Below are 12253 nucleotides of genomic sequence, written 5' to 3'. Positions count from 1 at the left end.
CACAACCACCTGTCATTGTCCAGTACCCACCAGCAGACCGCACCTGGGATTGGCAGGAAGCTGTCAATTTTGTTCCAAATCCCCACCAGTTTGATGACAGCCAAAGTGGAATACGGCCATCTTGTGCACTTGGGAACAATGCCACTGAACTGGAATGTTTCGAGTTATTCTTTGACGAACCACTGATGAAAAGTATTGTCATGGAAAGCAACACATACTACGAGTACACCATGGCAAACACATTACTTTCACCAAAATCACGTCTACACCAGTGGAAGGAGGCAACTGTGGCTGAGATGTATCTTTTCTTTGCCACAATAATGCTTATGCCACATGTGTATAAGCACAAAGTGAAATCATACTGGTCAACAGACCCCCTGATTGCAACACCAGGTTTCAGTGATATAATGCCAGTGAATCGATTTGTGCTAATGTTACGTATGCTTCACTTCAGATAAAACCAGGCCTGACAGAACTGACAGGTTATATAAGATTAGGAATGTGTTTGTGTATCTGAAACAGAAATTCAGTACGCATTTTTATCCCTTCAGAAAGCTTGTAATTGACGAGTCTTTGATTCTGTTCAAAGGAAGACTCTCTTTCAAGCAGTACATACCAAGCAAGAGGAAACGCTTTGGTATAAAGTTGTTTGTGCTCTGTGATTGTTACAGTGGTCTGGTATTGGATATTATTGTGTACACTGGAAGTTATACATTGCAAAATACCAGGAAGTTATTGGGCATCTCAGGTGATGTGGTTCAAACAATGATAGAACCATACCTTGGTAAGGGGCATATATTATATACAGATAACTGGTACACAAGCCCCTCACTCAGTGATTTTTTGCGAGTGAACATGACAGATGTGTGTGGCACAGTGCGTGCAAATCGGAAACATATGCCCAGGTTTGACGCTGGCACTCGTAGAGGTGAGGTGCAGGCGTTTGGTGCCAATGACATCATGGCATTTCGGTGGCATGACAAACGAGATGTCACACTGTTGTCATCAATTCACCCTAATGAAATGGCAGACAGTGGCAGGCAGCATAGAGAGAGAAATGAACCCATTCTAAAACCTGCAGCTGTGATTGATTACACCTTCAACATGCATTCACTGGACAAATGTGACATGCAGATTGGGTTTGCTGATTGTGTTTGCAAGAGTTATAAGTGGTACATCAAACTGTTTTTCCATCTTCTGGACATTTCCATGCTCAATGCTTATAATATGTATAAGATGAGCACCAGAAACAAACCACAGTACGGCGAATTCTGTTTGTCTGTCATCAGACAAATAGTGTTCAAGTACCAAGGAACAGCACCTGCAATTGACCGCCCACCAAATTATCAACAACTACCTGCTCATCTGAAGCATGGTGATCACTTCCTAGTAAAACTGCCTGCTACTGCTTTCAAGAAAAAGGCTCAGAAGAGGTGTTACGTCTGTGCACATACAAAAATACGCCCACAACAACGCAGAGACACTCGTTTTATGTGTGAGGAATAAAAAACACCACTGTGCATGACACCATGTTTCAAAGACTTCCACAGGCTGCAGAACTTCTAGAAACATTCCCTGTGACTGTATATGTGTATATAAAATATAGAAAAATAGTAATAAACAACATTTCATATAGTTTGTTTGTGTAAATATTTTCTATAAACAAAATAATGACAACAGTGTTTACGCCCTTATTGTGTAGTATTGAAAAAGAAATAACTTACAAAATACTGATCATGTTGGCCTCAAAAGCCATAAAAGTTACTCAGAAAAAGAAAAATTGAAAAATAATTGAAAATAGTACATAAAAAAGTAAATAGAAAAATACCAGGTGACGGCAGTCGGCGATGTTACCATATGTTGTTCAATTTTGGCAAATTTCATGCCTCTATATCTCGGTAAGTATTGACGTTAAAATTTTTTTGTTTAGCCTATAATGTTTAGAAAAAAAACTCTATTTTTTCATAAGAAAAAATTTTTTTTTTTTTTTTTTTTGAAATTTGGCCGACCCTGAGAACGAGTTTCAGAGAGGGCCTGTCGACCCTCAAAGGGCACTCTGAAGGAGGGGTGTTAATGTTGCAGTTTAAAAACTGTAGTGTAATGCACCCTTCTGGCAAGACAGTGATGGAGTGAATGATGGTGAAAGTTTTTCTTTTTCGGGCCAACGTGCCTTGGTGGGAATCGGCCAGTGTGATAATAATAAAAAAAAAATAAATAATTAACCTAGGATAACTCAGTATAGTCAAACAATGTGACTTATTTCCACATTTTGAAGAGTTTTACACTTGAAACAACTATAATATTATAAGTATTCCTAGTATACATAGTGTGCATTTCCTCAAGTTTGAAGTGCTCAAACATCTTTAAACACATCCAGTATAAGGACCTGGTATTATTAAACATTAAAAGCAATTAAAAAACTGAGAAACAATCATTTGATATTAGTACACTGTAAAATGTAAATATCACTGGTGCATTTATGCTACTGCTGCCAACAAATGATAATTTTTCTGTCAAATTCAACATATCATAAGATTTTATCCAATTCCACTCATTTTATTCTTATGCAATTCATAAAAATGCACTCTTTCATTGTACAAAAAACAATTTATTTTTTTCAAAATCTTTCTACACACATGTAAGAATTTTTTTCCCCATTATGCCACAGTTTAGGGGTCAAAGATTCCATTCTATTGCACAAAAAATTGCAAAAACACACTGACAACACAAGAAATGCCTGTGTAACCTCAGCCAAATGACCAACCTTACTGAAACTATTTCACAAATGCTGTTTCACAAAGGAGTGTACTGCGCAGCATGATCCATGCCATTGGAACACCCTACCTGAGAACTCTAGAACTGCAGACACATTCATCACCTTCAAAACTACCATTAGAAAACATCTTATCTCCCTGATACACCCCATCAACTAACTACACGAATACCACCTGGTGGTTCACACTTACACTCACTCATCCATTTGACCATAAACAGAAATATTAATCTCAATCTTAAAATAATGAATCCTGTGATACTCCAATACTGAAACTATGTACTGTGCCAAAACAAAAGCATTCACATTGCTAAACTCACAAACTAGTATTTAGTCACTTAGCCATAATACCAACTTACCTCATAATTTGTAATATTTTAAAATTAAGAATTAAACTAAGTCTGCCCGAAATGCCTAGCCATGCTAGGTGTTCTAGTGGTACACTCTGTAATCATTATTTTGCTACATGTAAACCACACAATAACCAAATTCTGTAAACTCAGCATTGTAATCCTTATAGAGAATAAACTTTGAATTTGAATTTGAATTTCACCCAGGAAGCACACAAAAATTTGAGTTCAGGAACTTTTTGATAGCACTTCTTGCCTTGGGTTATTGGGAACTGGAAATTAGATACATAGGCCACAATGAATCTAAGGTAGAGGAAATGGAAAAGTGTTTAGGTATTTAGTTGGATCTCCTCACATTGCTGCTTCTGTTACATTTTATCCTCTTAAGACAGGTTCCTTGATGCTGGTGAGGGGCTCATGAGTTGAAGGAATTGAACCTGTGCTCCAATTTAAGGCACTATATGACCCCTACAGGTTTAGTGCTCCCCCCATGAATGTAATACACTGGTGAATTGATATACAATATCCTCATATTTTCCAAACTGCAAATAACAGGATTTTGCAACTGGTAAATTTGTGACTATCAAGGTTTTGCTGTAAAGTGTTATTGTAGTTCTATATTAAAAATTGCTCAGAGATATTTTATTGCAATTATTACCAGTACATTACAGAAATAATTTAAATATTGGGAGTAATCATAAGATATATAACAGATTTGTAAGTGACTGTGTTCTCTCAGTGGTGGTGTTGACAGGAATTTTTCATGCAGATCATTTGGGATATTATGAATGCTGTGTATTATGTAGTATTACTTTGAATAGGTTTCAAGACTACGTAGTGCCATGGAAGTGAAGGATGGCCTTATTGATGAAGCTGCAAGTAAAACTTCAACTCAAGAGCGTGATATTAAGAGACTCAACAAAGAAGTTGACCAACTTAGAGGAAGTGATAATAGGTATGAAATTTATTCACATTATAGTTTATCTGGGAAATTTTATTCTGTACAGGTTATTGCATTTTATATGATAGAGCAATATACAGGAATTTCCAACTTGTGAGTTGTATTCCCGTTTTTTTTTTTTTTAATTTAGTAAACAGTAATACCAAGAATGGTTCTGTTTCACACATTGTTGTACTACAGTTTTGTGGTTGTAAAACATTATTTGGTTTCTAAGTTCTCTGTTTGTAAGTATGACTGTGTAACTTAAGGTAGTTCATAAGTTGGTGACCTCTTGTATTATAGTGATCGCTCTTGTATTTTTGTTTTTTTAATATACAGTATCTTGACATTTAAGAGCATTTCTGAAACTTCTGGCATTTTTTAATAGAGTACGTGAATTAGAGAAGGAGAAGAGAGAGTTTGAACAGCTGATGATGACAGAACGCAAAACCCTCAATTGCTTAAGGGAAGATTTAGTTGCAGAAAAGGTAAGATAAACAGCATGCACAGAGCATAACAATAATGTAAAGGGTTTGAAGCATCTTGATTAATTTTTTGAGAAACCACATTATTTTCTGTAAATAACCATATACAATATTACCTGCATAATATTAAGTTTATTTCATAACATTTGAGACCTATGTGTAATGTGGTAAAATTCTGTGAGGATTTATTACATTATGTTTAGTCTTACTGTAGTTTTTTCCTTAAAGGTACGAACACAGCAACTCGCCAATCAACTTGACAGTCTAACCTCAGACCTAGCCAAGCTTGGTCTTAATGCTGATAATCTTACTGCTCCAGTTTCTGACAGTGACAATGAGTAAGCTATTATTGTACACTTCTTTTGTCATACTTTCATGATTACCCTACCAGTTATCCCAGTATATTTGGTATTTTTTATACTAAGTAAAGTTTGTGTTACCAGTACATATTTTTAAAATTCAGTATAAAAAATATACAATTTTTATATTTACGAAGATCAAAATGAGGAGGCAAGAACCCTTCTTTATTGATAGTAATACAATGAGTTGCTAGTTTATATAGATTTTTTTATTTTTTGTTTAAGCCACCTAACTAATAAGTGCTGTCTAACAATAGCAATAAACAATTTAACCCTTTTGGGGTCGGTCCCATTGTGCTATGGCTTTGAAGCCAGTGTCAGTCCCGTAGTTCTACCCCCATGAGCTGAGCTCACTCAGATAAGCTGTGAATGGTAAATTTTGGTCTAGAGATGAGAGAATGGGTCTGTGTGGTAAGTGTGCACCATATAAGAAAAATCCTGTAGCAAGCATTGCATGATGGAAAAAACTGCGTGTTTTTGGTTTAAAACAGCGAATTTGTGGTGTATTTTTGTTTGGTTTTCACGGTTATATTCTTGGTTTCTTGGTCTCACTTGATAGAATAGAAGATAGTGAAGATTTTAATTGGTTTCAGGACTGAAAGTAGCTTGAAATTGAGCTCAAACTAGCGGAAATGTTTGATTTTTACTTATATCTAGAGTACACAAATGATGTCACTCGTCCAATATGCATCCAACTGGCCAGTCTAAACAAACACAATTTATTTCTTTGCAAAGGTTACAATGTGTGTTATTACATTTTATAATGTGTTGTTTGGTACATGCTGGGGCAGTTCAGGCAGACTGTCTAATATGCATTTAGGAATGCACTGACATTATTTACACAATTATTACAATAATGCAGTCGTCTGCATAACAGTAAATCTATTATATTTTGTGTGAACAAAAAATCAAAATGAAAAGCAAGTGTAATATACGAGAGGCCTGGGGACATAACTAATAAACAGAGGAAATGGTTTTTTTAGTGCTAGGACTGTCTATATTATATATTCTGAACCCTATTTTTAAACTGTCAATTTTTTAATTTTGTGAAATTGGCCTGATCACTTTATTGGGTAGTTAAAATAGGTAAATGGGCAGTTTTTTGTACTCAGTCTATAGAATAGAAGGAATACTAGTAAAGTAGCTATGAGTTTGGTTGACTTGAACAATGGAATTGGCCGAAAATAGGGCCTGAATCCGGCGAAATCGCCGATGCGTAAATATCTCTGAAACCACTAAATTTGCGAAAGCGTAATTCTGTGAAAGGAACAGAAAGGACAGACATTTGCATTGCTGATATTTGTTTTTCCAGGATTTATAGATGTACAATACTTGATTGTTTTAGCAAATAAATATCAGACTACTGAACAGGTCAAAGAAATTTAGGAAATACAGTTACTATAGGCTGCGACTTCATTAATATATAGTATTCTGTTGTAGTCCTTGAAATTACAAAGTTATAAATACACTTATCAGTACTTGTCATAGAAAAAAGTTATGAACAATATATTTTTACACAGACCTTCAGTTTCATTTAATATCCTTTTCGTAAAATACTTCACATACTGCATTTCCATAAGTTGTTTTAAGCATTCATTTAATTATAACATTGAATATTGAAACTTAAATAAAAATGGTTAAAATAACTTACTTATCAAATACTTTGGCCATGAAGAAGACTGTCATTCAAGATAACATATAATTCTTTTTCTTTGCTCAGCCGTTACAAAGCTTTAGAATCAATGCTTGAGGAAACACTGAAGCGGAGTGTGGAGGTTCGTGAGGAGAAGATTGTATCTCTAGAATCTCGTCTTGCCGAGTCTGTGAGCAGAAATAAAGACCTTCGTAACCATCTACTAGAGGTCAGTTGGTGAAGTATGTTGTGTGTTTGTATGCTGTTATAGTTATACATGTATTTCATGTTTTTGTTCTATTTCATGTTTAGTGCTAAACAAACCTGAAGACTTTGGTTGTTTAAGGATAAAACTTATTTATATAAAGCTTAAATAAATTCAGTAATTAACCCTTTCAGGGTCCACAGGCCCTCTCAGAGACTTGTTCTCAGGGTCCCCCAAATTTCCAAAAAAAAAAAAAAATTATTTTTTCTTATGAAAAGATAGAGAATATTTTCCCAATCATAATGACACCAAAAGTATGAAATTTGATGGAAAACTTATGGAATTATGCTCTCACGAAGTTAGCAGTCTCAACGATGTTTACACATCGGTGATTTTGCCCACTTTGAGCCCTATTTTTGGCCAATTCCAATGTACTAATCGACAAAAATCATAACTATTTTGCTAGAACTCCATTTTTCCTATTGAATGAGTACAAGAAACCACCAATTTACCGATTTTAACTATCCAATACAGTGGTCAAAATTTAGCAATTTTGCCAATTTCACACAAATTTCAAAAGATGCCAATTTCCAAATAGGGTCCATAATAAACAAGAAAGACATTCCTGGCACTAAAATAACATTTCCTCTGTTCATTAGTCACGTCCCCAGGCCCCTCTTACATTTTTTTTTGCTTTCCACTTTGAATTTTTCTCACAAAAAAAAAAAATAAGATTTACTATTATGCAAACTACTGCATTAGTGTAGAAATGGTATAAATAATGTCGGCGCACTTGTGAAAGAATATTAGACTCACCAGTTGACGTGTATTGGACGCTTAGCACGATTTGTTTACTTCTGAACTTTGGTAAAAATTGAACATTTCTGCTACTTTGAGCTCAATTTCAAGGTACTTTTCATTGTAAAACCAGTCAAAATCATCTCAATTTCTGTAATATGTCTTCCATTCTATACATTGAGACCAGGAAAACTAGAATACAACAATAAATACCATATGAAAATAGTATAGTGCAAAGTCTCTGTTTTAATCCAAAAACATGGTCAGTTTTTTTTTCTCATTACACACTGTGTGCTGCTGGATTTTTTTTATACTGCGCACACTGACCACATAGACCCATTCTTTCATATGTAGGCCTACCAGCTTTCTCTCACTAGATTTGAAGGCGCTAGAATTTATGCGTACTAGTACGTGAGAGTGGGTGAGATGTTATAAACAAATTTTGTTGAAAATAAGAAAAAGTTTTGGAGTGAGATTAACAAGTTAAGGAAGCTTAGAGAACAAATGGATTTGTCAGTTAAAAATAGGAGAGGAGAGTTATTAAATGGAGAGTTAGAGGTATTGGGAAGATGGAGGGAATATTTTGAGGAATTGTTAAATGTTGATGAAGATAGGGAAGCTGTGATTTCGTGTATAGGGCAAGGAGGAATAACATCTTGTAGGAGTGAGGAAGAGCCAGTTGTGAGTGTGGGGGAAGTTCGTGAGGCAGTAGGTAAAATGAAAGGGGGTAAGGCAGCTGGGATTGATGGGATAAAGATAGAAATGTTAAAAGCAGGTGGGGATATAGTTTTGGAGTGGTTGGTGCAATTATTTAATAAATGTATGGAAGAGGGTAAGGTACCTAGGGATTGGCAGAGAGCATGCATAGTTCCTTTGTATAAAGGCAAAGGGGACAAAAGAGAGTGCAAAAATTATAGGGGGATAAGTCTGTTGAGTATACCTGGTAAAGTGTATGGTCGAGTTATTATTGAAAGAATTAAGAGTAAGATGGAGAATAGGATAGCAGATGAACAAGGAGGCTTTAGGAAAGGTAGGGGGTGTGTGGACCAGGTGTTTACAGTGAAACATATAAGTGAACAGTATTTAGATAAGGCTAAAGAGGCTTTTGTGGCATTTATGGATTTGGAAAAGGCGTATGACAGGGTGGATAGGGGGGCACTGTGGCAGATGTTGCAAGTGTATGGTGTAGGAGGTAGGTTACTGAAAACAGTGAAGAGTTTTTACAAGGATAGTGAGGCTCAAGTTAGAGGATGTAGGAAAGAGGGTGATTATTTCCCAGTAAAAGTAGGCCTTAGACAAGGATGTGTGATGTCACCGTGGTTGTTTAATATATTTATAGATGGGGTTGTAAGAGAAGTAAATGCGAGGGTCTTGGCAAGAGGCGTGGAGTTAAAAGATAAAGAATCACACATAAAGTGGGAGTTGTCACAATTGCTCTTTGCTGATGACACTGCGCTCTTGGGAGATTGTGAAAAGTTGCAGAGGTTGGTGGATGAATTTGGTAGGGTATGCAAAAGAAGAAAATTAAAAGTGAATACAGGAAAGAGTAAGGTTATGAGGATAACAAAAAGATTAGGTGATGAAAGATTGGATAACAGATTGGAGGGAGAGAGTATGGAGGAGGTGAATGTATTCAGATATTTGTGAGTGGACGTGTCAGCGGATGGGTCTATGAAAGATGAGGTGAATCATAGAATTGATGAGGGGAAAAGGGTGAGCGGTGCACTTAGGAGTCTGTGGAGACAAAGAACTTTGTCCTTGGAGGCAAAGAGGGGAATGTATGAGAGTATAGTTTTACCAATGCTCTTATATGGGTGTGAAGCATGGGTGATGAATGTTGCAGCAAGGAGAAGGCTGGAGGCAGTGGAGATGTCATGTCTGAGGGCAATGTGTGGTGTGAATATAATGCAGAGAATTCGTAGTTTGGAAGTTAGGAGGAGGTGCAGGATTACCAAAACTATTGTCCAGAGGGCTGAGGAAGGGTTGTTGAGGTGATTCGGACATGTAGAGAGAATGGAGCGAAACAGAATGACTTCAAGAGTGTATCAGTCTGTAGTGGAAGGAAAGCGGGGTAGGGGTCGGCCTAGGAAAGGTTGGAGGGAGGGGATAAAGGAGGTTTTGTGTGCGAGGGGCTTGGACTTCCAGCAGGCATGCGTGAGCGTGTTTGATAGGAGTGAATGGAGACAAATGGTTTTTAACCCTTTCAGGGTCCGTCCCGTAGATCTACGGCTTTGCGTTCAGTGTCCAAACCGTAGATCTACGTCATGAGCTCAGCTCACTCTGATAAACTGTGAGTGGTACACTTGGGCCTAGATATGAGAGAATACATCTATGTGGTATGTGTGCACCACATAAAACAAATCCTGCAGCACACTGTGTATAATGAAAGAAAAAAAACTGAAACCAAGATTTTCGATTAAAACAGCAACTTTGCAGTGTTTTTTCGTATGTTTTTTATAGTTGTATTTGCAATTTCTTGGTCTCATTTGATAGAATGGAAGACATATTACAGAAATAGAGATGATTTTGATTGGTTTTAGCACCGGAAATGGCTTGAAACTGAGCTCAAAGTAGAGGAAATGTTAAATTTTTGTCGATGTTCAAGAGTAAACAAACGACCTCACACGTCTAATACACGCCAGCTGGTGGATCTAATACACATTCACAAATGTGGTGATGATATTTATACAATTATTACAATATTGCATAACAGTAAATCTTCTATTTTTTGGTGTGAATAAAAATTCATTATGTAAATAAAAAATAAAAATGGGATTTATTTGTAAAGCCTCAAAAACGTAACTAATGAACCGAGGAAATGTTAGTTTAGTGCCAGGAATGCCTACATTGTTTATTCTGGATGCTATTTTGAAATTGGAATATTTTGAACTTTGTGTTAAATTGGCCAAATTACCAATTTCCGATCACTTTATTTTGTAGTTGAAACAGTTAACTTGGCGATTTCTTGTGCTCAATCGATAGAATAGAAGTAATACTAGTAAAATAGCTAAGAATTTGGTCGACTGGAATGATGTAATTGGCCTAAAATGGAAGTCAAATTCGGCAAAATCGCCGATTCATAAATATCGCTGACACATCAAAATTCGCGAGAGCATAATTTCGTCAATTTTCCATCAAATTTCGTACTGTTTGTTTTATTACCTTCGCAAAAAGATTCTCTACCATTTCATAAGAAAAAATAACAAATTTTTTTTTGGAAAATTCTTGGACACTGGGGCACCACTTCAGATTTGGGCCTTGGACCCTGAAAGGGTTAATACTTGATGTGCTGTTGGAGTGTGAGCAAAGTAACATTTATGAAGGGATTCAGGGAAACTGGCAGGCCGGACTTGAGTCCTGGAGATGGGAAGTACAGTGCCTGCACTCTGAAGGAGGGGTGTTAATGTTGCAGTTTAAAAACTGTAGTGTAAAGCACCCTTCTGGCAAGACAGTGATGGAGTGAATGATGGTGAAAGTTTTTCTTTTTTGGGCCACCCTGCCTTGGTGGGAATCGGCCAGTGTGTTAATAAAAATAGTACGTCATGGACACTGGTGCTTAAGCCGTACTAGTACGTCCGAAACCCTGAAAGGGTTGAAGTAAAACTTGGCATCCATAAAAACTTTTGATTGAGGAAGTATATAATTAATACTAGTACACTTGGATGTGATGACCATACTGTATATATAAAATTAAGTTATTTGGAGAGAGCAAGGATACAAGATAGAATTTTAAAAGGGCTTGTTGAAATAGAATATATAAGTACAAGTTCTCCATGGGAAAGTGGACCAGAATTCTTCCTCTGTAAGCCATGCGTGTCGTAAGAGGCGACTAAAATGCTGGGAGCAAGGTTCTAGTAACCCATTCTCCTGTATATATTACTAAATTTGAAAGGAGAAACTTTTGTTTTTCCTTTTGGGCCACCCCACCTCGGTGGGATACGGCTGATACGTTGAAAGAAAGAAGAAGTACAAGTATAAAAAGAAAATGCATTCCAAGAAATTGACTGCAAAGGGGTATACATCTAGAGTGGATAGAAGGAGGAGGTAGAGGACATCCCTGGAAGGATTGATAGGATTGGGTAGAAGAGGTTATGAGTGGTGAAGTTTGAGCATCTTGCATCTACCATTCAAGGTTGAAGAGGTTTTGAGTAGTGAAGTTTGAGCATCTTGCATCTACCATTCAAGGTAGAAGAGAGATCAGAGCTAGAAAATGTATAGAAATCTTTTACTACCTTCATAGAGTCAGTAAGATATTTAAAGTACTCATCTCTACTCTCTGAAGTAGAGGCGAGAGAGATGGATGACAATATTTACATTGAAGTTACTTGAGGGATCATTCCCAAACCTACATGCCACCATAACTTACTTGAATGAGAGATATGGGAGGGAGCATAAAATATACCCTGTGATTATAGATATTATCAATATTGCCAAGACAAGTGGGGAAGCTTTAAAGAAAAAAAAAAAAACTAGACCATTACCTCCTCAGAGTACCAGATCAACTGGACTGTGATGACTATGTTAGCCAGTGGACTGCCAACAGCAAAAGACTGGTTGAACAGCATTGAAGAGGGAAACCTGGCCTCAGGCCAGTCTGTGAGGATAGAAAATCTCTTGAAACCAGTCACAATATATGCTGGTGGACTGCATTTTCCTAAAAGTGCAAAAAATCCTTTAGGATGAATGAACTAGAGGACACAATAAAGGCTA

At 36.6% G+C, this 12253-nt stretch overlaps 1 protein-coding gene across 2 annotated transcripts in view; it reads left to right on the top strand.

Annotated features, from left to right (window-relative positions):
* LOC128699162 (girdin) overlaps nt 1-12253 on the top strand; it is a 707427-nt gene that overhangs the window by 628009 nt on the left and 67165 nt on the right. For both annotated transcript variants that reach the window (XM_070090172.1, XM_070090171.1), the window contains exons 16-19: nt 3945-4078; nt 4452-4551; nt 4777-4886; nt 6628-6769. In XM_070090172.1, the coding sequence (XP_069946273.1) occupies nt 3945-4078; nt 4452-4551; nt 4777-4886; nt 6628-6769 (486 nt within the window). The remainder of the gene's footprint in view (nt 1-3944; nt 4079-4451; nt 4552-4776; nt 4887-6627; nt 6770-12253) is intronic.

The sequence above is a fragment of the Cherax quadricarinatus genome, chromosome 31, assembly GCF_038502225.1.
Source record: "Cherax quadricarinatus isolate ZL_2023a chromosome 31, ASM3850222v1, whole genome shotgun sequence".
Classification (NCBI taxonomy): Eukaryota; Metazoa; Arthropoda; class Malacostraca; order Decapoda; family Parastacidae; genus Cherax; species Cherax quadricarinatus.
This window is presented reverse-complemented; position numbering and strand designations above follow the sequence as displayed.